This window comes from Chenopodium album, chromosome 6, assembly GCF_948465745.1.
Source record: "Chenopodium album chromosome 6, dcCheAlbu1.1, whole genome shotgun sequence".
Taxonomy (NCBI): domain Eukaryota; kingdom Viridiplantae; phylum Streptophyta; class Magnoliopsida; order Caryophyllales; family Amaranthaceae; genus Chenopodium; species Chenopodium album.
In genome coordinates, this window is record NC_137839.1 from 73,628,551 (window position 1) to 73,653,683 (window position 25,133).

At 37.6% G+C, this 25,133-nt stretch overlaps 2 protein-coding genes across 2 annotated transcripts; both read left to right on the forward strand.

The window, feature by feature from the left end:
- The first annotated feature begins 17,859 nt into the window (after nucleotides 1–17,859).
- LOC145637216 (uncharacterized) lies at nucleotides 17,860–18,734 on the forward strand. The gene is made up of 3 exons (XM_081688694.1): nucleotides 17,860–18,155; nucleotides 18,267–18,436; nucleotides 18,571–18,734. Exons 1-3 carry the CDS (start codon nucleotides 17,860–17,862, stop codon nucleotides 18,732–18,734), a joined length of 630 nt encoding a protein of 209 aa, XP_081544820.1.
- A 5,311-nt stretch (nucleotides 18,735–24,045) lies between these two features.
- LOC145637217 (uncharacterized) lies at nucleotides 24,046–24,705 on the forward strand. The gene has a single exon (XM_081688695.1). The coding sequence runs from the start codon at nucleotides 24,046–24,048 to the stop codon at nucleotides 24,703–24,705; it is 660 nt and encodes a 219-aa protein (XP_081544821.1).
- Nucleotides 24,706–25,133: the final 428 nt, after the last annotated feature.

A 25,133-nucleotide genomic window follows, 5' to 3' on the forward strand; every position in this document is an offset into this window, starting at 1 on the left:
CTTTTGTTCTCTCCATTCGTTTGATAAGAAAACCGGAAAATGGTTCATCAAGGGTCCGGAAGCCAAAAAACTGGCGGATAAGCTAGTAAGTTACCTATGAATTGTTGAAATTAAGTCACTTTTGCATCTAATCACTGTACAAACCATTAATTGTTTTACTGACCTCATTTTTCCTTATGCTATAGCTTGAGCACACTCAAGAGATGGTGGAGGGCAAATTTGAACCAAGTGTGGAGAATGACCCTTTCACCATGGCTTTGGGAAGGCCATACCATCCAGGACGAGTAGTAGGTTCGGGAGGGTCATTGCTTGGATGGAATAAGGTGATGGGTCCCGAATACACAAAATCGGGTAGATCTCGAGCCAGTGTTAACTCACCGGGGGAGTTGGATGCCAAGGTGGCATCAATTAAGGAACAAGTACGCAACGAGTTAGTTGGTGAATTGAATGCTTGGGCGAAGCTCATGAACTTACCGACTTTGCCGTTCCTCACTCGTACCCCGGTCGACTCATGTTCTGAACCAAAAGGACAAGGAGAAGGTGATAGACATGGAGGAGATGAGATACGTGGTGAAGATGTGCCACCTCAGGTAAAATCAATTGGGTTATTAAAAGTTTTAAAATACCGAGTTAATTGAGATTTTAGGTGCAATGATTGATGTACTGTTGCAGGTTCCTACTCCTACACATGCGGACTCGAGGGAGCTTGAAAATCCAACACCGCATGAATTTCCAGAGTTACAGGTGATTTGTAACCCTCTACCTTAATGAATTTTGTTATATCTATGCTGTTGTAAAAGTCCTATTTAACTATCTTCTTTTTATATATATACTTGTGTAGGAAGACACCCGGTGTGCACTTCTAGCTCCGGGGCATGCAAATAGTACCGTGTTGAGTTTGGTGGCGTATGGTAGTGCCCAACCGACGACGGGTGCTACGGCGGGGCCACATCATTACTCGGTTGGGATCGATTCAGTGGTTGCGGGGTTCGAAGACATCCCACTAACCGTACCGATAGAGAAGGTTGAGATAACAGCGCTTTGGCAAGCTGTAGGTAGCTTCGTTGATTGGCCACGTGCATGGGTGAAGTTGATTAATAAGGAGGTAAATTAGCTACTCACTTGACTATTTTCTTCATTTCTCAACTTATAAACTCCTTGCATCTCAAAACAACTCATAATCACATATTTATAAGTGTTTGTCATTTGAAATTACATTAAAATCGCTAAGTTCTAAGGTTTTGGGTCCAATTCATCAAACTAAAGCCACTTTGAGCCGAAATGGCTACTCACTTGCCTATTTTCTTCATTTCTCAACTTATAAACTACTTGCATCTCAAAACAACTCATAATCACATATTTATAAGTGTTTGTCATTTGAAATTACATAAAAATCGCCAAGTTCTAAGTTTTTGGGTCCAATTCATCAAAAAAAGCCATTTTGACCCGAAATGGCTACTCACTTGGCTATTTTCTTCATTTCTCAACTTATAAACTCCTTGCATCTCAAAACAACTCATAATCACATATTTATAAGTGTTTGTCATTTGAAATTACATAAAAATCGCCAAGTTCTAAGTTTTTGGGTCCAATTCATCAAAAAAAGCCATTTTGACCCGAAATGGCTACTAACTTGCCTATTTTCTTCATTTCTCAACTTATAAACTACTTGCATCTCAAAACAACTCATAATCACATATTTATAAGTGTTTGTCATTTGAAATTACATAAAAATCGCCAAGTTCTAAGTTTTTGGGTCCAATTCATCAAAAAAAGCCATTTTGACCCGAAATAGCTACTCACTTGGCTATTTTCTTCATTTCTCAACTTATAAACTCCTTGCATCTCAAAACAACTCATAATCACATATTTATAAGTGTTTGTCATTTGAAATTACATAAAAATCACCAAGTTCTAAGTTTTTGGGTCCAATTCATAAAAAAAAGCCATTTTGACCCGAAATGGCTACTCACTTGCCTATTTTCTTCATTTCTCAACTTATAAACTACTTGCATCTCAAAACAACTCATAATCACATATTTATAAGTGTTTGTCATTTGAAATTACATAAAAATCGCCAAGTTCTAAGTTTTTGGGTCCAATTCATCAAAAAAAGCCATTTTGACCCGAAATGGCTACTCACTTGGCTATTTTCTTCATTTCTCAACTTATAAACTCCTTGCATCTCAAAACAACTCATAATCACATATTTATAAGTGTTTGTCATTTGAAATTACATAAAAATCGCCAAGTTCTAAGTTTTTGGGTCCAATTCATCAAAAAAAGCCATTTTGACCCGAAATGGCTACTCACTTGGCTATTTTCTTCGTTTCTCAACTTATAAACTACTTGCATCTCAAAAAAACTCATAATCACATATTTATAAGTGTTTGTCATTTGAAATTACATAAAAATCGCCTAGTTCAAATTTTTTTTTTTAAAAAAATAAGCAACTTCCGCCGCACCGGGACACCCGAGGGAGCCGCCCCCGCTGCCGGAATAGCAAAGGCAGCCCCAACGAGGCCACAGCAGCCCCGACAGGTGGCTGCCAAGGCTGTAGCAGCCACGGCAGGTGGCTGCCAGACTGCTGCAGCCTCGGCAGCAGCCTGCCTGGGCTGCTGCAGCCTCGGCAGGTGCTGCCTGTGCTGCTACAGCCATGGCAGCCGCCTGTCGAGGCAGCAGCAGCCCAGGCAGGCTGCTGCCAAGGCTGCAGCAGACTGGCAGCCACCTGCCGTGGCTGCTACAGCCTTGGCAGCCACCTGTCGGGGCTGCTGTGGCCTCGGCACGGGCTTCCTTCGCTGTTCCGGCAGCGGGGGCGGCTCCCTCGGGTGTCCCGGTGCGGCTGCCGTTGCATTTTTTTTTTAAAAAAAATTTAAGCAATTTTCATCATTTCATCAAAAAGTAGCCATTTTGAGCCGAAATGGCTACTTACTTGCCTATTTTCATAATTTCTCAACTTATAAACTCGTTGCATCTCAAAACAACTCATAATCACATATTTATAAGTGTTTGTCATTTGAAATTACATAAAAATCGCCAAGTTCTAAGTTTTTGGGTCCAATTCATCAAAAAAAGCCATTTTGACCCGAAATGGCTACTCACTTGGCTATTTTCTTCATTTCTCAACTTATAAACTCCTTGCATCTCAAAACAACTCATAATCACATATTTATAAGTGTTTGTCATTTGAAATTACATAAAAATCGCCAAGTTCTAAGTTTTTGGGTCCAATTCATCAAAAAAAGCCATTTTGACCCGAAATGGCTACTCACTTGGCTATTTTCTTCGTTTCTCAACTTATAAACTACTTGCATCTCAAAAAAACTCATAATCACATATTTATAAGTGTTTGTCATTTGAAATTACATAAAAATCGCCTAGTTCAAATTTTTTTTTTTAAAAAAATAAGCAACTTCCGCCGCACCGGGACACCCGAGGGAGCCGCCCCCGCTGCCGGAATAGCAAAGGCAGCCCCAACGAGGCCACAGCAGCCCCGACAGGTGGCTGCCAAGGCTGTAGCAGCCACGGCAGGTGGCTGCCAGACTGCTGCAGCCTCGGCAGCAGCCTCCCTGGGCTGCTGCAGCCTCGGCAGGTGCTGCCTGTGCTGCTACAGCCATGGCAGCCGCCTGTCGAGGCAGCAGCAGCCCAGGCAGGCTGCTGCCAAGGCTGCAGCAGACTGGCAGCCACCTGCCGTGGCTGCTACAGCCTTGGCAGCCACCTGTCGGGGCTGCTGTGGCCTCGGCACGGGCTGCCTTCGCTGTTCCGGCAGCGGGGGCGGCTCCCTCGGGTGTCCCGGTGCGGCTGCCGTTGCATTTTTTTTTAAAAAAAAATTTAAGCAATTTTCATCATTTCATCAAAAAGTAGCCATTTTGAGCCGAAATGGCTACTTACTTGCCTATTTTCATAATTTCTCAACTTATAAACTCGTTGCATCTCAAAACAACTCATAATCACATATTTATAAGTGTTTGTCATTTGAAATTACATAAAAATCGCCAAGTTCTAAGTTTTTGGGTCCAATTCATCAAAAAAAGCCATTTTGACCCGAAATGGCTACTCACTTGACTATTTTCTTCATTTCTCAACTTATAAACTCCTTGCATCTCAAAACAACTCATAATCACATATTTATAAGTGTTTGTCATTTAAAATTACATAAAAATCGCCAAGTTCTAAGTTTTTGGGTCCAATTCATCAAATAAAGCCATTTTGACCCGAAATGGCTACTCACTTGGCTATTATAAGTGATTGTGAGTTGAAACTTATTATTTCTCAAACTATTTCAGATTTCCAATGGAAGCAAAACTTCAAAGAGAAAGAGGGTGGAGAAGCATAAAAGAATTGATCAACCTAAGAAGAAGCTAAGTGAACAACAGTCCAAGAGTGAACAAGCGTCGAAGTTGTACTCTTCGAAAGGTTCACCCATGCCACCTACTCCACTTGTTGAAGACATTGTTCTTCAATCGCTCTCTACTGACATGACCTTTCTTCACAACCGTGCTTGTCATTTGGTCGATCCCATGGAAGTTGCACTTCCTAAGGCAATGTTCCACTATGATGAGGATGCAATTGCATGGATCAGCAAAGAAGATGTGAAGGAATTTCTACGTGGTGCAAAGCTTAACATTTCCCTCATTCAAACATTAATGAGGTACTTCAATGCCCACATAATCTATACTTTTTTCAAGTTATTCAAATTGATGGTGATTATCCTACATCTGATAAATTAATCAATGTTCATGCACGCAGAGCACTACAGGAGCACTTAACTGACACTGATTCTCCTTGTAAAGTTGGGTGGTTATGCCCCGAGCAGTTATCCACTACTAAAATCATAGGCAACCCCCATGATGTGTTGTACTATGTTGAACAGAGTATAAGGGAATCAACGCGTGCGGGAGACAAGTTCATATTCGCCCCATGTTATAGAGAGTAAGTCTAACCATGTCAAATTCAATCGATTTGGCCTCATTATATGTTGACTCCTAAATATTAATTACCTTGTCTATTGTGAACTTATGTAGGGAGAATTGGAGCCTCATGGTGATTTGTAATTCCACTAACACAATTTATCACCTTGATTCAGCTCGATCATCGGAGAAGTGGCTCGTGAAGTCTATATTGCAAAAGTAAATATATATAGCAACCTATAGTGATGATTATTGCTAATAATAACTAATTTAGTAATCATACGACTAATCAAATTTGATTGTATTTTTTTATACTACAGTGTTATGAAGAAGCTACATTGTCGTGCTCCAAAGGGTCCAACATGGAAGACACCGTTGGTAATTTACATGATATTATTGTGATTATCTTGAAAATCTATGGTAGTAAATATTTGCTCATTTCCTTTGCATGTTTCACTGATGTGATTTGTTTGTCATATGCTAGTGCGCACAACAAGAGAATGGACTTGATTGTGCTTTGTATGTGATGAGATTCATGCTTGACATTGTGACTCATTGTACGGACACTCAACAGCTTGATGAGGTAAGTCCTAAAACTTCTTGAAATGCTATATTGATGTGATTTTGTGTTAATATGCTCTTTTGATGTGATTTCTTTCCTTATACACCTATAACTAGATAATATTGACATGTTATGAGATAAATAAAGTTCATTTAATAAGAAATGTAGGAAATGGGCAAAGTAAGGTCATATAGGCCATATTCGGGCCATTTTGAGTAAAAAGCGTCGTAAACCTTAATAAAATGCTCTCCTATACAATTTTAGGGCTTACACACATACAACTACCCAACATTGACATGTTATGAGAAAGAAATAGTTCATTTGATAAGTAATGTAGAAAATGGGCTACATAGAAGTCATATAAGCCCTATTTGGGCCATGTTGAGTAAAATGCGTTGTTAAACTTCTTGAAATGCTATATTGATGTGATTTCTAGCCTTAGACACCTAATATTATCCAACAATGACATGTTATGAGAAACAAAAAGGCTATTTCACAAGAAAGGTAGAAAATGGGTTGAATAGAAGTCATATGGGCCATATTAGGGCCATTTTGTGTTAATATGCTCTTTTGATGTGATTTCTTTCCTTATACACCTATAACTAGATAATATTGACATGTTATGAGATAAATAAAGTTCATTTAATAAGAAATGTAGGAAATGGGCAAAGTAAGGTCATATAGGCCATATTCGGGCCATTTTGGGTAAAAACCGTCATATACCTTAACAAAATGCTCTCCTATACAATTTTAGGGCTTACACACATACAACTATCCAATATTGACATGTTATGAGAAAGAAATAGTTCATTTGATAAGTAATGTAGTAAATGGGCTATATAGAAGTCGTATAGGTAATATTTGATAAAATACATATTTTTTGCCTAATTAATTATTTTTAAAATAATGTTTTTGTATTTCAAGTTTTGCAAGGTCCAAAAGGATGGTCCGTTGACAATCAAGGAGCTTAATGAAGTTCGTGACATGTTGGCGTCTTTCATCACCTTCAACATGTAAATGGCATGCATTGTAATTGTAAATTATTTATGTTAACTTTTGAACTATATATAACTTATTATTCATTATATATGTGTACTTACTATTATTTGTATATGTAAGCAACTTTTTTTTTTTTTTTGTATTGCGTTTGGGAATATTTATATCTATATATATATAATTGAATTCTTGTATCTAATATTATTTTTGAATATAATAATTAATAATATTATTATTAGTTATTATAATAATAAAATTATTAATTATTATATTTAATATAATTGCTGGAATTACAGGTTATTATTATTGCAGGTTTTTTTTTTTAAAATATTATTGCACGATGGAAAAAAAAACGAAAAAAAAAAAATTATACAAAAGGCACCGGTTAGGCAGGAACCGGTGCCTAAACTATCCACCACCCAAAAAAAAAATGGCGGGAGAGCAGTATTAGGCACCGGTTAACCGGTGCCTATTCTACCCTATGGCACCGGTTAACCGGTGCCTATTAAACCCTATGGCACCGGTTTTGAACCGGTGCCAAAAAGTAGGTTTTTGGCACCCCTCAAATAGGCAGCGGTTCAAACCGGTGCCTTAGACCGGGTTTGAACCGCTGCCTAATGCGTTTTTTCTACTAGTGAACACACATTGTTTTCTTATTATAGACCCTATAAGCTTTACTATTGGAGGCATATCCTAAGAAAACAACTTCATCACTTCTATCATCAAACTTTCCCAAGTTCCTTTTTCCATTATTATGAACAAAACATTTACATCCAAAAGATCTGAAGTGAGAAATATTAGGCTTTCTCCCTTTGATTAGCTCATAAGGAGTTTTGTTGGTGATGGCTCTAACAGATACTCTGTTAAGAATATAGCATGTTGTATTCACTGCTTCTGCCCAGAAGTTCCTAGGCAGTTCACTTGAGATCAACATTATTCTGGCCATGTCTTCAAGACTTCTATTCTTCCGTTCCACCACTCCATTATGTTGTGGAGTTCTTGGTGCAGAGAAGTTGTGATCCATTCCATGCTCAGTGCAAAACTCATCAAATTTTGAGTTTTCAAATTCAGTTCCATGATCTGATCTAAGGTGAATCAGTGGATTACCTGTTCTTCTCTGTTCTTTCTTTACAAAGGCTACAAATTCATCAAATGTTTCATCTTTGCTAACAAGAAATAAAACCCAAGTAAACCTTGAAAAATCATCAACAATAACCATTACATATTTCTTACCACTTCTGCTTTGGATTCTCATAGGACCACATAGATCCATATGAATAAGTTCCAAAGGTCTTTTGGTGCTTACCATTTTCTTGGACTTAAAGGAAATTCGAGTTTGTTTTCCTCTAACACAAGCATCACACACTTTGTCATACAGGAACTTAATGCAAGGAAGTCCTTCCACTAGTTCCTTAGATCTAAGCTTATCAAGTAAAGTAAAGCTTGCATGACCAAATCTTTTGTGCCATAACAAAGGATAATTCTCAATAACACTGAGACATGTTAAACTGCTATTAGGAACTTCGTTAAGATCAACAACATATGTGTTCCCTTTACGAGTTCCTTCTAAAATGATGTTCCCAGTGTCATTGTGGATGATTTTGCATTTATTGGAAGTAAAGCTTACTGAGTTACCTTTGTCACAAAATTGTGAAATACTTAACAAGTTGTGTTTGAGACCCTCAATCAAAAATACATTATCAATAGCATGGGAACTTGACCTTCCTACTTTGCCAATGGCAATTATATCTCCTTTCATGTTGTCACCAAAGGTCACAGTTCCCCCATAGTAGGCATCCAGTGAGAGAAATTTAGATTTGTCTCCAGTCATGTGCTTTGAACAACCACTGTCGAGGTACCAGGTGTTGTTCCCCCTCACTGGAACCTGCATGAAGAATTTAAACGTTAGTATCAGGAACCCAGGTTTCCTTGGTTCCTGTGTAATAGGAGTGGGATTATTTTTCATAACCCAAATTTGCTTAACATAATTTTTATTTTTCTGTGTGCTATTTTCTCTCTTTGGACAATTTATCTGCTTATGTCCTGTCTTTCCACAGATATGACAAACAATACTGCTAGGTAAATTAACATACTTCTTTTCCTTTTGGAACTTCTTCTTGAAACCTAGTCCCTATGTTCTTTTGGTCTGAGCATTAGTGATCCAGTCAGGAACTCTACACTCAACAGGTTGCTTTCCTTTCTTAGCCTTCTCAAGTTCCCCCTCAAGTCTAGCTTTCTCCATCTTGGCTTTTTCCAAATCAGATTTCAGCTTTTCAAAATTGGTGAAATGAGCTAGAGAAGGAACTTTAGAGTTAGGAGAGTCTATTCCTAATTTTAATAAAGAAAGTTTGACATTTAAGAGTATGTTATCATGTTTTAATCTTTCTATAGTCTCTTTTAAAACAATATTGTCATAAAAAAGACTAAAGAATCTGTATTGAATGTCAAATTTCATGTTGTCAACCCACTCACTATTTTCTTGGTAAGTAATCAAAGCTTTATCACTTTGTTGTTTAGCTTTATGCAATTCTTTGAGCTCTTCTTGAATATCTAAAACAGCACATATTAGATTCTTTTTAGAGAAATGTTTTAAATCTTTTTGAGAAAACCATACCTCAGCCTCAAGTTCCTTTAGCTTAGCCTTTTCTGCCATTAGGCAGAAGTGAGATGTTTCTTCAAAAGGTTGGTCTTCTTCATCTTCTGTATCAGTGTCTCCCCAGGCAGCTAGCATTGCCTTCTTCACATTGTCTTTAGTGAAGTAGGGCTTATACACTTTGGATTCCTTAGATTTCTCCTTGGTTTTGTTCTTACCTTCCTTGAGTGGACAGTCTTTAATGAAGTGATCTTTTGCTCCACATTTGAAACAGGTAGTATCTCTGGAACCAGTGTACTTCTTGTTTCTGTCAAACTTTCTGTTGTTCATCTTTTTTTTTAAATCGTTTGACTAACATGGCCATTTCCTCTTCATCAACTTCAGAGTCCTCTGAGTCTTATTCTTTTAGAGCAAGACTCTTGTTTTTGGAACTTTCAGTATTAGAACTCAGGTGCAATTCATGAGTCATCAATGATCCTGCTAGCTGTTCCATATTGAACTTAGTGAAGTCCTTTGCTTCCTGCATGGCAGTAACTTTGGATCTCCATCGTTCATCTTGTGGGAGACTTCTCAATATCTTTCTAGCATGTTCATCAATAGGAATATGCCTGGGAACTTAACTCATTAATTATGTCATTAAATCTAGTAAACATTTCTTCTATTGTTTTTTTGGACTGCATTTCAAACCTTTCATATCTAGACATCAACAAATCAATTTTAGAACGTTTTACCTCGTTTGTACCTTCATGAGTAACCTCAAGTAGATCCCAAATCTTTTTAGCAGTCTTGCACCCCATGATGCGATTATGTTCATGAGGTCCAAGACCACAATGTAAATACTTTATTGCTAAAGCATTCAATTCGAGCTTCTGATAGTCCTCTTTGTCATAATCAGAAATAAGTTTAGGAACTACCTCATTTTTGTCATTGGTTGCGATTACATCAAAATCACCAGCTTCAATAACTCGCCAAACCTGGTAATTTTCAGCCTAAATGAAGATCTCCATTCTGTTCTTCCAGTAGGTGTAAACTTACCATTAAACATAGGTGGACGTTGGGTTGAATACCCTTCTTCAAGTTTCTCTTTATAGTTCATTTCTCCTCAGGAACTTACTCAGCAAAATTATCTACTTATATGTGAGAACCTTGCTCTGATACCAATTGTTAGTTGAAATGAACACTACAAGAGTGACTATTTTCTCAAATTAAAGACAGAATGTAAAAGGAACTTAGCAGTGCACACAAGATTTTATGAGGAAACCTTCCAGGGCCCAACTGGAAGTAAAACCTCGACCCTTCTAAGGGATTTCAACACAAAACCAATCCACTATAATAGGGCAAACGTAAAGTTACAAACCTATTATAATACAGATCTTTGATCACAAGTTCCAACTAGAACTTGCTGCACAGTAAGACTCAATCCTACCCAATTCAAGTCCCCTAACTTGAACTCACTCGTACTCTCACAGTACAAACACAACCTTTTATCACAAAGTTGTTTCTCCTGTATGCAATTGTAAATTTCATACACTCACACCCATTAACCCAATTCAAATACAAAAACGCAATACTAGAATATGTTAGGCAAGCTATGCATAACACCCGAAACTAATATGACAAGATAAAGCTTGGCAAACTTACACTTTAATTAAGCTCTCAAGATTTTCTTCACGCATAAACTTACAAAAACCTAAAGCAATTTGATCTCTACTATTTATACAAGTGCAGCTCGTATAGCAAGTAGGTTTTCTAAAGATAAAGAAGTTAACTTAACTTATCTCAAAACATGGTTTAGGTAAATCTTTTTACTGAAGAAAATCCTTTCCGAAAAACACAAGAAGATATAGTTAAAAAGAATAATATCTTTTTAGCAAAACTGATTTTGGAAAATAAATTAAAACAAAATCTTTTTCCAAAATCTATCTTTTAATATTTTCCGATTTTATCTAATTGCCAAATTATCTTGTCACGTCTCTAATAGATTTCATGCATATCTTATTAACATATTTAACAATAAATCTAGAAGATAAGATCTTAACTAAATTACTATTGCGATGTCGTGCTTCTGTAGACTTGAATTACTTGGGCTTCACGTAGACCAGGAACAAGTTCCTGCTGTCACTCAATCTCCAGTCATCAACTGGAACTTCGCAGTCTAAGTTCCTTATGGAACTTACTGTCTTCAGCTTACAACCTTCAAGTTCCTGTTAGGGAACATTCCTGTTAAGGAGTTTAGTTCTTGTTAGAGAACTCTTCTTCTATTGATTAGCTTTTAACTAAGGTTTCTTCAAGTCTTCAGAAAGCAGGATACTCTTCCACCATCAAGATCAACTTCTCCTGTACAAACACTTGTAAACCTTTTAGTTGAGTTTGCTTTAGTTTAATTTCATCATCATCAAAACCTATAAGCTTCAACATAGCTTCTACGCAGTCCAAGCTAGTCTTCTTAGCTTGTTGTGCTGCTCCTGTTAGAAAGCTTCTATCTACGCTCCTATTAGGGATCACTTTTAATTACAGTGTGGAATTCTTCTTCTGTACTCTTTATCTTTCCCTTGTTTCTCCTTGAAATTGCAATAGCAAGATTACTCTTCCACTCACTAATTCTAGTTCACCTGTACTAGTTAAACACTTAGAGAAATCTCATCACTTAAAGTTTGCTTTTCCATCATCATCAAAACTACTTAAGATTCAATAATCTGCGCTTCCTTTATCTTTCGACAAGATTGGTAATTAATTATTACAAGAAAAAATTATGATTCTGAAAGAATATAATCCCTCACTGAAAGAATATAATTTTAACATTAAGAGTATGAAAAAGTTGATTCAACGTGTGTAAATTAGTTTGAGTAATTTATTCATCTACATTTTATCTAATCTATTCCTTAAATTGCGTATTATAAGACGGTTTTGCAAAAAAAAAAAAAAAAAAAAAAAAGGAGGAGACAATAATAGTCTCAAGTCAACATATTTGGAGTTTTCTCTTTCTGCATTTTGTAATTCTTACTACTAGCTAAAACTTTGCAACCCCCTTGTTTGAAGAGCTACCATGATTACTATAGTAAGTAAAAATATGATACTAAGGCCCTGTTCTTTTGAGCTTCTGGGCAGAGCAGAGCAGATTTCAGCAGAGCAAAGCAAAGCAGAGCAGATTTCAGCAGAGCAGAGCAGATTTCAGCCGAGCCGAGCAGAGCAGAGCAAAGCAGAGCAGAGCAGATTTTATTATTATTATTATTATTATTATTATTTTATTATTATTATTATTATTATTATTATTATTATCATCATCATCATTATTATTATTATTATTATTATTATTATTATTATTATTATTATTATTATTATTATTATTATTATTATTATTATTATTATTATTATTATTATTATTATTATTACTACTACTACTACTACTACTATTATTATTATTATTACTACTACTATTATTATTATTATTAAATATTAATTATTATTATTATTATTATTATTATTATTATTATTATTATTATTATTATTATTATTATTATTATTATTATTATTATTATTATTACTACTACTACTACTACTAATATTATCGCATTATTATTATAATCAATAAATTTTTAAATTTAAATATTAATTATTATTATATTAATTATAATTATTATTAAATATTATTTAATTATTATTATTAAAAATTAATAATTAGTATTATCTTTAAATATTAGTCATTATCTTAATATTAATTGCTATTATAAAAATCAATTATTGTTATTATAATTAATATTATTAGTTACAAATATTATTATTACTATTAGTATAATTACTATTATTATTATTATTATTAAATATTAATTATTATTATTATTATTATTAATAATTATTAATAATTTATTATTATTATTATTAAATATTAATAATTATTTATTATTTTTTTTATTTTTTTATTAAATATCAATAATTAATTATTGTTATTATTATTATTATTAAGTATTAATTATTATTATAATTAAATATTAATTATTTATTATTATTAAATATTATTTATTTATTATTATTATTATTATAAAATATTAATTATTATTATTATTAAATATTAAATATTAAATATTAAATATTTATTATTATTAAATATTAATTATTATTATTATAATTTAATATTAAGTATTAATTTTAAGTAGAGCAGAGCAGGGCAGAGCAGAGCAGATTGAAGCAGAGCAGAGCAGAGCAGAGCAGATTTCAGCAAAGCAGAGCAGAGCAGAGCAGAGCAAAGCAGATTTCAGCAGGGCAGAGCAGAGCAAAGCAGCTCTAAAGAACGGGGCCTAAGTCAGTTATGTGTGCTATGTGTAAGTAAAATGTTTTGGGCCTATAAGTCTATAACATGTGGGCTTCATCATGGCTATGCTAGTGGCTAGTCATAGACTTTCTGGATACTAGGGTGGCTAACGGGCGCGTTGCGTAACATAGCTAGTCTTGTTCGGAAAGCTTTTTTTGTTTTTGGTTACATTGATAACATAATATATGTAAACAAAAATTTTTTTAGAGGCAAAAATAATGTCTGCATTTGAAGCAAAATTGTTCGCATATTTTTCTAAATTTTTTTTATATAAACAACTAACATTAATTATTATTATTATTATAAAATATTAATTATTATTATTATTAAATATTAAATATTAATTATTTATTATTATTAAATATTAATTATTATTATAATAATTTAATATTAAGTATTAATTTTAAGTAGAACAGAGCAGGGCAGAGCAGATTGAAGCAGAGCAGAGCAGAGCAGAGCAGAGCAGAGCAGAGCAGATTTCAGTAAAGCAGAGCAGAGCAGAGCAGAGCAAAGCAGATTTCAGCAGAGCAGAGCAGAGCAAAGCAGCTCTAAAGAACGGGGCCTAATAACGCTAGAAAGAAACCCGACAATAAAATTTATGACTTTTGTATGTAAATGGCAATTGGCAATACATATATTAATTATTAATGTAATTATATATGATCCCTACGTACTACAGTACTATTGCAATTATGCATGCATTACTAGTACTAATTATGGCCATTGACTATATTAACATGTTAAGCCAAAAATTGTGTATCAACTTTAGTCTTAGGCAGAAATTGTCGGCCTACAAATTTCAACATTTCAAATTAAAGTAGTGTTATATATCTATTTAAAAAAGAAAGAGGTTCAAGTCAACTTATTGAAGTATTATTTTAATTGCAAACAACAATTATTTATTTTGCATATGAAATTAGGGTTGTCAATTTAGATGGTTGGGAGTACATAAAAATTTTAAATGTTTCATTGACAAGTTTGTCAAGATAAAAAATTAAAAATCAAATCTTAGTGAGTGAAAATACATTAGCCTTATAAACCGTATTTTAACACTTAATTATTATTATAATATGAAAATCATATTCAGTATAAAGTTTTCTTAACAAATTTGTAAGTAGGGTTATAAAGATAAATGATATAAATATGAACTAAACTTCGATACACCAAAAAAGAAAATAGGAACAATTTTATCCGTTGTAATAAGGGGGAACCTCCTCACTTTTGCTATTCATGTCCTCTAGGGAAACATGTTAAACTTCCTTTTAAGGAATCCTTGACTGTAACTTTTTCTCCGTTTGACATTATTCACATGGACCTTTGGACTTCTCCAATCCGTAGTCGTTTGGGCCATAAGTATTATCTTGTTTTACTTGATGATTTCTCCCATTATCTATGGATTTTTCCATTGAAGTATAAGTCCCAAGTTTGCAACATTTTGCTTGAGTTTAGTGCCTATGTTAAAACTCAATTCGGGATCACCATTAAAACATACCAAAGTGACAATGGCCGAGAATTTGATAACACTCCCTTTAAACAATTCTGTGTGAAAAATGGGATAATTTTTCGTTTTTCTTACCCAAACACATCTTCACAAAATGGTAAGGCCGAGCGTATTATTCGTACCATCAATAATATGTCCCGTACCATGCTCTTTCATTTTTCCCTACCCCCCTCCTTTTGGGTCTATGCCGTTTCCTTGGTCACATACACTCTTAACATTCTTCCTACGATCACTTTAGGGAACAAAACTCCAACATCAGTTCTATACCGCCGTGATCCGACTTATGATCACCTTAGGACTTTCGGTTGTCTGTGCTACCCGAATCTCTCTTCTACGGCCCCACATAAATTAGCTCCCCGCTCCACACCATGTGTCTTCTTGGGTTACCCCTCTAATCATCGCGGTTACTTGTGCTTTGATCTGTCATCGAATAAAATAATTATTTCGAGACATGTGACTTTTGAGGAATCCATTATGCCCTTCACTGATGTTCAACGATTTCGTGAGTCGGACTACTCCTTCCTACACTCTGACCACTCTACTCCAATACTACCCCTTCTTCTTGAAAATCATCCCACTCAAATTACAAGCACAACCACTCCCCAGGCCCAACACACTCCAATGGGCCACACACCACATCAGAACCGCGGCCCACCGAATCTCTCCCCTCCTTCAGCTCAAACCCGCAGCCCACCTACTCTCCCCCATTCGTTCTCCACCTACTTCTCCAACAAGCCCAACTCCTTCACCCATGATTCAGTTTGGGTCTCTTGACCCAAGCCCAATCCGTCCCACTCCAATTACTAGACCACAGCCCACTCCCATCCCTCTCCAAGTTGAAACTCGTGGCATGCATGGCATATTTAAACCGAAAAAGCAATTCTCTCTTGTTGCTCAAACCATTTCACCATTACCTAAGTCACCCAAAGATGCTTTGCGTGACACTAATTGGAATGCAGCCATGTTTGAGGAGTTTAGTGCTCTTACTAAGCAGCACACATGGGATTTGGTTCCCAAACCGGATGGAGTTAACATCATTAGATGCATGTGGCTTTTTAAACATAAGTACAGGGAAAATGGTGAGTTGGAGAGATATAAGGCTCGTTTGGTGGTAAATGGCAAATCCCAGGAGGTTGGCATCGATTGTGACGAGACTTTTAGCCCGATTGTGAAACCGAATACTATTCGATCTGTTTTGAGCATTGCTTTGGGGAAAGATTGGCCCATCCATCAACTTGATGTCAAAAATGCGTTCCTTCATGGTGACCTCAAGGAGAAAATTTATATGCACCAACCTCCGGGTTTTGTGGATCCTACTGCTCCTACTCATGTTTGTCGGCTACGAAGATCATTGTACGGTTTGAAACAAGCTCCGAGGGCATGGTACCAACGGTTTGCTAGTTATCTTTTGCACATTGGCTTTGTGTGTAGCAAAAAAGATAATTCCTTGTTCATATTTCACCGGGGTACTTCTACTGCTTATCTCCTTTTGTATGTTGATGACATTGTGCTTACCGCATCTTCGGAGGCTCTTAAGTCCGAGATCATTGGGCTCCTTAACTCTGAATTTGAGATGTCGGACCTTGGCAAGCTTAATTATTTTTTGGGAATTTCAGTGACTCGGTCCCCTTGTGGTATGTTTCTTAATCAACAAAAATATGCAGAGGAGATTATTGCTCGTGCTAATATGGGGAATTGCAAATCGGTATCCACTCCGGTGGACTCCAAGTCAAAATTGAGTGCTCTTGATGGAAAACCTGTCGCTGACTCTTCTTTGTAATGTAGCCTTGCGGGTGCTTTACAATACCTCACCTTCACAAGACCGGACATCGCCTATGTCGTTCAGCAAATTTGTTTGTTCATGCACGACCCTCGTGAGCCACATTTCAATTCCCTTAAACGCATCATAAGGTACATCAAGGGCACTGCCGCCCATGGGATTCATCTCTACCGCTCTGCTCCTAGCAGCCTTGTCTCCTATACGGACGCCGATTGGGGTGGCTGTCCGGATACACGGAGGTCGACTTTGAGTTATTGCGTCTACTTAGGCGATAACCTTGTGTCTTGGTCAGCAAAGCGGCAACCAGCCTTGTCCAAGTCTAGTGCTGAAGCAGAATACCGTGCCGTCGCTAACGTTGTTGCGGAAACCTGTTGGCTTCGCAACCTGCTGCTCGAACTACACTGCCCAATTAAACGGGCTACCCTTGTCTACTGTGATAATGTCTCGGCGGTTTATTTGTCTAACAACCCCGTACAACATCAACGAACAAAGCACATCGAAATGGACATCCACTTTGTTCGTGAAAAGGTTGCCATGGGTCTAGTAAGGGTACTTCACGTCCCATCTTCATACCAATACGCGGACATTTTCACGAAGGGGTTACCTCGACAGCTCTTCATGGATTTCAGACACAGTCTAAGCGTTCGGCCTCCTCCCGCTACGACTGCGGGGGTGTGTTAATGAATATGATTAATATTTAATCCCTTTGGTATTCATCCCTTTGGTATTCTGTATTCATAATTGTGTATCTCTTTGTATTCTCTTGTTATGTTTCACCTATTTATACTTGGTTAATGAGAATACCATCTCCAAGGAGATTTAAACCTTTCTACATTCGAGACACCTAGCTTTAAAGTTGGCAATGAAGAATGGTATAATAATCTACGAGTATATAATGTTTGTTTGTTTTCTCATTTATTATTGAATTGAAATTCAAATATATTCCCTAATAATACAGGAGTATGTGCATCTATCCTAACGGAAATAAGGCAAGGCAAGGGAGTAATTATGTGTCTCTGTACCTGAAGAGGCATAAGAATCCCGGTCGAAACAAAGAAGCTAATGCTACCATTAAATTTTTCATATTGGAGCAAAATTCAGATGAGTATCTAGTCATTGAAGGTGGGATTATTAGTTGATCGATGATTCCATTGTTTTATGTTTATCATTTTTGAATGCTGGTAACTAATTAAACTATATGGCCTAGAATGCGTATAGATTTGGGAGGAAAGCATTTTGATGTCCGTGGAAAAGAGTGGGGAATAGCAAGGGCTCTTGAGCTTGATCATTTTAAAAATGAAGACAACGGATTTCTTGTTGATAACTCTTGCACCTTTGGAGCCGAGGTTTTTATTACAAGTGCCGAGCCTAGTTACTCCAAGTTGTCGTTAGCCCATGCCATTTCCAACAATGTATTTGATATTGGTATTAGTTTTGCTACCCCAAGTGACTATTATGATTCTAATACCTTCACCACTACCTTAGATGGTGATACTTACACCTGGTGCGTATCTTTTTTTAAACCAATAAATATCGATCAATCCTCCTTTTTATATCTATATACTCCGTTATGTTTTAACACTAATCTCCCTTTTTACACTTCAACTTTTTGTAGGAAATTGCGGTTATATCTTACCGGACATGCTGAGGGAACTGACCCCCACGTGTCACTCTATTTGGTTCTTGTGGATATCAACAAGCTTTCCAATGGAAGGAGCATGTTGGTTAATTTTCAATTTAGTTTGAAAAACAAAAATAGTGGATCGTACTCTTTTACCGTGGAAGGTATCATGGATCGTACTCTTATACATACCGTCCAACTTTGGATTTTTAAGTTATTAATTTTAGTTATTAAACAACAAATTAAACTACTACTGCATGTTAACTATTTTTTTCAATTGCATGTTTTTCTCTTGTAGATACTCTTGACTGGTACAATACCACAAAGGATTCTTCAGGCTATTCTAAGTTTATTTCAAGAGAAGCCTTCTTCGACCCGTCAACCAAATATGATTATTTCCAAACTGCAAATTTGAAAGTCCAATTCAAAAGTGTCTTTGTTCTCAACAACGTTGATGGTTGAGATGTTTACAAACACCATCACAACAATAAATGCATACTCTTCATTTGTATTGGATTTCCTTACAATCATCGAGTATGTATTAGACGAAATAAGGTCTCTTACACAATGCAATACAAGGCATATTGCATTGTGTTATTTATCCCTATAACGCTTTTTGTAGAGTTGCATGGTTTTACCTTACTCTTAAAGTGAGGTTTTTACATGTAATTTGTCTTCATTTCTGTTGATTTGCATTTGTTATCTAATGAGAATATTGTATTTCATTCACATTAATCTAATATCATTATATTTCAATTAATCTTATATGTGATTATGACAAAAAATCATTTGATGGTGTTGAAATTATTACTTTACTATTTAAGCACGTACCACTACAAAAGGAGTATTGCATTGCCTCAACATTAACCCCTCAATGCCTAGGCAAGAGCATTAGCTAGTATATAAAATAAGCACATTTTTTGGACGCTTTTGATTTCACAATTTAATTTTTATTTTCCAATAAATAGTATCAAGAACATTATAATTGCCCCGCATCTGACTGCAAATAGCTTGCTACAAAAAGACGAAAAAAAAATTATTCGTCAATATTTAAAGCTAAAATATTATTTATCTCTCCCTGGATTTGAATTTCACAATGAAATCCACATATTTCATATTCAAATCTGGATTTTTATTGCAATTCTCATAATTTTGATATCCCGCGCACCAAATACAAAATGACAATCACAAAGATGATTGATAAGAATTTTTAGTAAGGCCATTGCCACTGCATAATTTTGACAATCAGTAAATGTTGATCAGAGATTAGCTTTGATCATATTAATAACATAATGAGGTATAAGATGTACTACACCATTCAAATACCATGACTTTCCTCTTATGATATCAGCAACATTCCAATGCTCCATTGATGATGGAATAAAGCAAGTCATAACAGTGTTTAAGGGAGCTTTTCCTATCCAGTGATGATACTATACCAACGCGTAAATCAAAAGCTAAAAGCAAGTTTAGCCCCAAGTCTTAAGACTTGGATGTGACATCATTTTTAGTGGTCCCTATTAAAAATGATGTCATCAAATTCTTGTTAAGACTCGCTAAGACTTACACATATTTATCACTTTAGCCCTAAGACTAAAATATTTGACATATTATATGTAGAAAAGTGTAAGGAAAAAAAAAAGGGATAATAAAAATAAAAGTGAGGTGGGAGTAGTGGGTCCCAATCTCAAGTCTTAAGTTGAGTCTTGAAATTTCAAGACTCAATTTCAGACTTGCTTGAGATTTTTGAAGAAAAATGGGAAAAGACTTAAGACTTGAAATGATGATGTCACCCCAACTCTTAAGACTTAGGTCTATACTTACAATTCTCTACCTTTATTATGTACAAAATGCTATAGCCCATCGTGTCAAAATACGACTATTTATTATACTCCCTCTGTGTTTTTTTTAAGTGTTACAGTTTGACCGGCTCATAATTTTAGGCAACTTAATTGACTTAAATAAAATAAGAGGTAAGTGGGGTAGTTGGAGTATTAAAAAATTGTAAAAGATAGATAGTGGCGTTAATAATTTATTGAAAAGTAATGAATGTAAGAGGAAAAATATAATAAAAACGTAGTAGTAGATTTGGGTGGGGACCATGAGAAGAGAGAGATATAATATTTTTAATGTAGATTTTTGCCAAAAAAGGGAGTGTAACACTTAAAAAAACACAGTCGAAAATGGGAAGTGTAACACTTAAAAAAACACGGAGGGAGTATACAAGTGTGTACGGGATATACCGGTAGCATCCTTTATTAGCCGGTAAAAGAGTGTTGTGCAGATAAGCCCTCGTTAATTAGCATATAAACCATGGCCCTTATCGGCATTACTCTATGCCACGTGGAGAGCTGCTTCTCATCACATAGCATGTCCCTCCGGCACGTGGAGAGCTGCTTTGGGCCACGTAGGCACCTTCTGCCTATAAGGTCGGTGTGCCACCTTGGTTGTGTTTCTATAAATACCCAAGCAAATCCCCATTTAAAAGGTAGAATCTCTCTCTCTCTCTTATTTCTCTTTCTTCTCATAAAAGTACTGACTTTAGCATCGGAGTGGTTATTCCCGGATAACCCCCGGGCTAGCTAATCTATATCGGCTGTGTAGGTACGTAAATTGGACGGTAAACCATTACCAGCCCTCAGCGGAAGCAGAATTCATCTGGAACAATTGGCGTTAGGAGGGGACAGTAACTTCTATCGTCTAACAGAACCTTTAGCAGTCATGGAAGGAAGTAAAGAAGCTATAGTACCGGTACCGAAAATTGAAAATCGACAATATGATAGCAACATCCTTAAGGTCAATACAAGTAAAACCGTAAACAACATACTAGAGATCGTCGTCGAAGATGAAACTCATCTCCTTCACGGCAATGCAACAAACATGCCAATAACGCCTGACCACAATAGAGCGGTAACCCCAGATCCTTTAGAAGGGTTTACCCCGGAGGAATTGGAGATAACGGCCAGGGTTATGCGGGCGATGTCTAAGAAAAGAAAAGAAGTCGTGCTGACGGCGGGTGAGGTACTGGTGATGTACCGGCAAAGCCGCTAATTGTGAATCTTGAGAGTCAGTTCAATCAGGCAAGGCAGCAACCCCCTTCCAGGGCCCATGACCGAGAGACAATACCGGCTGAGCGCCAAATCACACGTGGCACCCGGGTAGGGGATTCAGGTTCTTACCGGCATGAGGCTTGCAGCGGATTGGAGAGGCGGTCAGCTAGGGCGGTCATCAGGCAAGGATATCCCCATTCACGCAAGAGGTACTTGATCAGCAGATGGAGAAAATAAAAATGCCATCCTGTACTTACGACGGTAAAGGGTACCCCAAACGATTTGTGGCAGCTTTTGAGAGCCACATGTTGTTATACACCGACACTGATGCCGTATGGTGTAAGGTTTTTCCTACAACCCTGGCTGGAGTAGCGTCGGATTGGTTCTCTAACTTGTAACTGGGATCTATTGACTGCTTTGAGACCCTGGTGGAGTTGTTCACGGGCCAGTATATAAGTAACAGCGCAAGACAAAGGACATCTGGCGAGCTCATGGCAGTTCAGCAACGGAAAGAGGAATCGCTCAGGGATTTCATTAGGCGCTTCAATAACGAAGCTAATACCACACCAAAGTTGCAGCAAGAAATTGTCGTGATGACCTTGATGAATGAGTTGGGCGACAACGATTTTAAAAAGTACATGTCACGAAAGTCTTTCCCGAATTTAGGGGTAGCGTTTGCCAAGGCTCACGAATACATAAAGAGCGAGGAGCTGCTGAAAACAAGCCGCCAAATAGCATCGGCAGAGCCCTCCAGGAGGCAGAACGATAATAGCTCAAGCACCCAGACGGGCGGGCTAAGCAGGTTGCAACCACAAAACCAGCAGAGATCTGGAAGGTCGGCAAGGGGCTTGGGCCGTTACAGCAGTTACACGCAGTTAAATACCCCGAGAGCAGCAATTTACTCAATCAATCAGAATAAAGAAGACTGGAGTAGGCCAGCGCCGATGATAACAGAGGGCCGAGATGTTAAGAAGTACTGCATGTTCCATAGAGACGTCGGTCATTACACCGAAGAGTGTGTTCAGTTAAAAGAGAATATTGAAGATCTTATAAGAAAAGGGCGTTTGTCTCAGTACCGTACTCAGGCAGGATCCAACAAGCAGCAAAATACACAACCCAGGCAAGCCGAATATCGGAAGCAGGGGGATTCATCAATGCAAGACGATACCTATAAACAGAATCATACAGAAACCTATAGACAGGGAAGCATTCCGACAGGGCGCAAAATTACAAATTACCGGCGGACCGGTATACGGGGATTCTGTAAGCGGAGCAAAGAAAAGTCTGTCAGAATACCGGCACATAGTGAACGCACTGGGTGTAGAGGAGCGACCCCGACCTTCCCCGATGCTTTCGATATCCTTTTCGGAAGCAGATGCAAAGGGAATAGTTTTCCCTCATGATGATCCGTTAGTACTAGTATTGACGGTTAATGGAGCAGATATCAAACGAGCACTCGTTGATTGCGGAAGCTCCGCCAATATCCTATTTGCCAGAGCTTTTGACGCCATGAGAATTGGCTGAAAGTATTTGACACCAGTGTCCTATCCCGTGATATGCTTCAATGGGTCAACGGTAAGACTTGAAGGTAGCATAACTCTACAGGTTAGAATGGGAGAAAGTCCAGCGGCCAAAGATGTTATGGCAGAGTTTTTGGTGATTGATGTGCCATCAGCCTATAACGCTATTGTCGGTAGACCTTTAATTCATGACAAGCAAGTTGTAGTCTCGACGTACCATTTAACAATGGTATATGTGTCCAATGCTGGAACAACAGAGCGCGTACGGGGGAGTCAAACTATGGCAAGAGAGTGTTACGTTTCAGCACTAAAACAGTCAAGCTGGCAACATACCTGCGAACAGACACCACTTAAGCGGGAACGAGTTCCCTCTACACATGATTTGGCCATGGAAAATTTTGATACTCGGCCGGTAACTACGCCACGCCCCTCCCCAGGGGGCGAGACCGTAGAGATCGAGTTGTAGCCTGGCCTGGGGTCCCAGGAAGGGTAGTGCGCGTTGGATCCGATATGGATGTCGACACACGTTGCCATTTGGTAGAATTGTTGCGGGAAAGCGCTGACGTGTTTGCTTTCTCGGCAGATGAAATGTCTGGCATACATCCTGATGTCATGGTACATAAATTAAATGTTGACAGGAGAGCAAGACCAGTTCGGCAGAAGAAAAGAAACTTCTCAACAGAAAAAATGGAGGCTATTTAGTCAGAAGTCAACAAGTTGCTAGCGGCGGGGTTTATCGAGCCCTGCACTTATCCTGAATGGTTAGCAAATGTGGTTATGGTCAAGAAACCATAAAGGAAGTGGAGAATGTGCGTTTTCGGCATTCGATCAGGAAAGTTTCTCGGGTTCATGGTAAGCGAAAGAGGGATAGATGCTAATCCCGATAAAGTCGAGGCAATCCTTGGTTTACCGGAACCAAAGTCTATAAAAGATATACAAAAGCTTACCGGTCGTATGGCTGCATTAACAAGGTTTATTAGCAAGTCAGCTGATAAAGCCTTACCATTCTTCGTGGTTTTGCGCCAGAACAAATCATTTGTGTGAGGGAAAGAGCAATCCAAGGCATTGGAAGTCGTGAAGAATCACTTGAGGTCTTTGCCCACTATAGCAAGGCCGGAACAAGGCGAAACGCTACAGCTATATATCTCCGCGTCAGCAAAGACGGTAGCAGAGGTTCTCCTAGTAGAACGGCAAAAAGCTCAAATGCCAATTTATTTTGTGAGCCACGTTTTAAATGCTGCCAAACAACGGTATCCGTTGGTTGAGAAAATTGCATACGCCGTAGTAATAGCTGCACGAAAATTACGGCCATACTTCGATGCGCATACAATTGACATTCTGACGAACCAGCCGTTAGAGAAGTCTTTGCAGAAGATGGAAACATTCGGCCGCCTTCTTAAATGGGCGATGGAGTTGTCTGAATACGTTATTACGTATAAGCCAAGGGTATCAATCAAAGCCCAAGCTTTTTCTGACTTCATTGTAGAAACATCTTACTACGAGGAAGAGGAGGATACCGGCACATGGAAGGTATCAGTTGACGGCTCATCAGGCTCGACCGGTTCGGGAGCTGGAGTGATTATGATCTCTCCCCAGGGAGATGTGTTCGAACATGCTATCAAGTTCAAATTTAAGGCCTCGAACAATGAGGCCGAATATGAAGCAGCCTTGGCAGTAATACAACTATGCATATTCGCAGAAGCAAAGCGTATTGAGCTGACAACCGATTCGCAGCTAGTGGCAAATCAGTTCAACGACACTTATGAAACTCGGGAGCCGACCATGACGGCATATTTGGCAAAACTTAAAAATACAACGGCCACCCGGAGTATTTCGAAATTAAATTGGTTCCTCGAGCAATGAACACACAGGCATACGCGCTGGCTAAACTTGCCAGTTCGAGCTTCAACGACTTAGAAAGGACGGTAATGGTAGAAATTTTGAAAGAAAAGAGTATTGATGAACAGACTCCTAAGGAAGTACACTATACAAGCAAAGGCCGAGAATGGTATGACGACATCTTAGCTTACAAAGTACACAACGTCCTGCCTAGTGATAAGGTTGAGGCGAGAAAGATCAAGAAAGACAGTGTTTGGTTTATTATGTTTCGGGGCACATTATAATATTATATAAGCGGGGGTTTTCGTTACCATTGCGAAGGTGTATAACAGCGTATGAATCGGCAAGGCTGATAGAAGAAATACACGAGGGTGATTGCGGTAATCATGCGGGGGGTCGACCAATGTCCTTGGAAGCAATGAAACGGGGCTACTATTGGCCGACATGAATGC

Coding starts and splice junctions, on each gene's coding strand:
- LOC145637217 (XM_081688695.1), top strand. CDS start 24,046: ATGCCAATTTATTTTGTGAGCCACGTTTTAAATGCTGCCAAACAACGG.
- LOC145637216 (XM_081688694.1), top strand. CDS start 17,860: ATGCGTATAGATTTGGGAGGAAAGCATTTTGATGTCCGTGGAAAAGAG. Junction 18,156..18,266: donor GATGGTGATACTTACACCTG/GTGCGTATCTTT, acceptor AACTTTTTGTAG/GAAATTGCGGTTATATCTTA. Junction 18,437..18,570: donor GTACTCTTTTACCGTGGAAG/GTATCATGGATC, acceptor TTTCTCTTGTAG/ATACTCTTGACTGGTACAAT.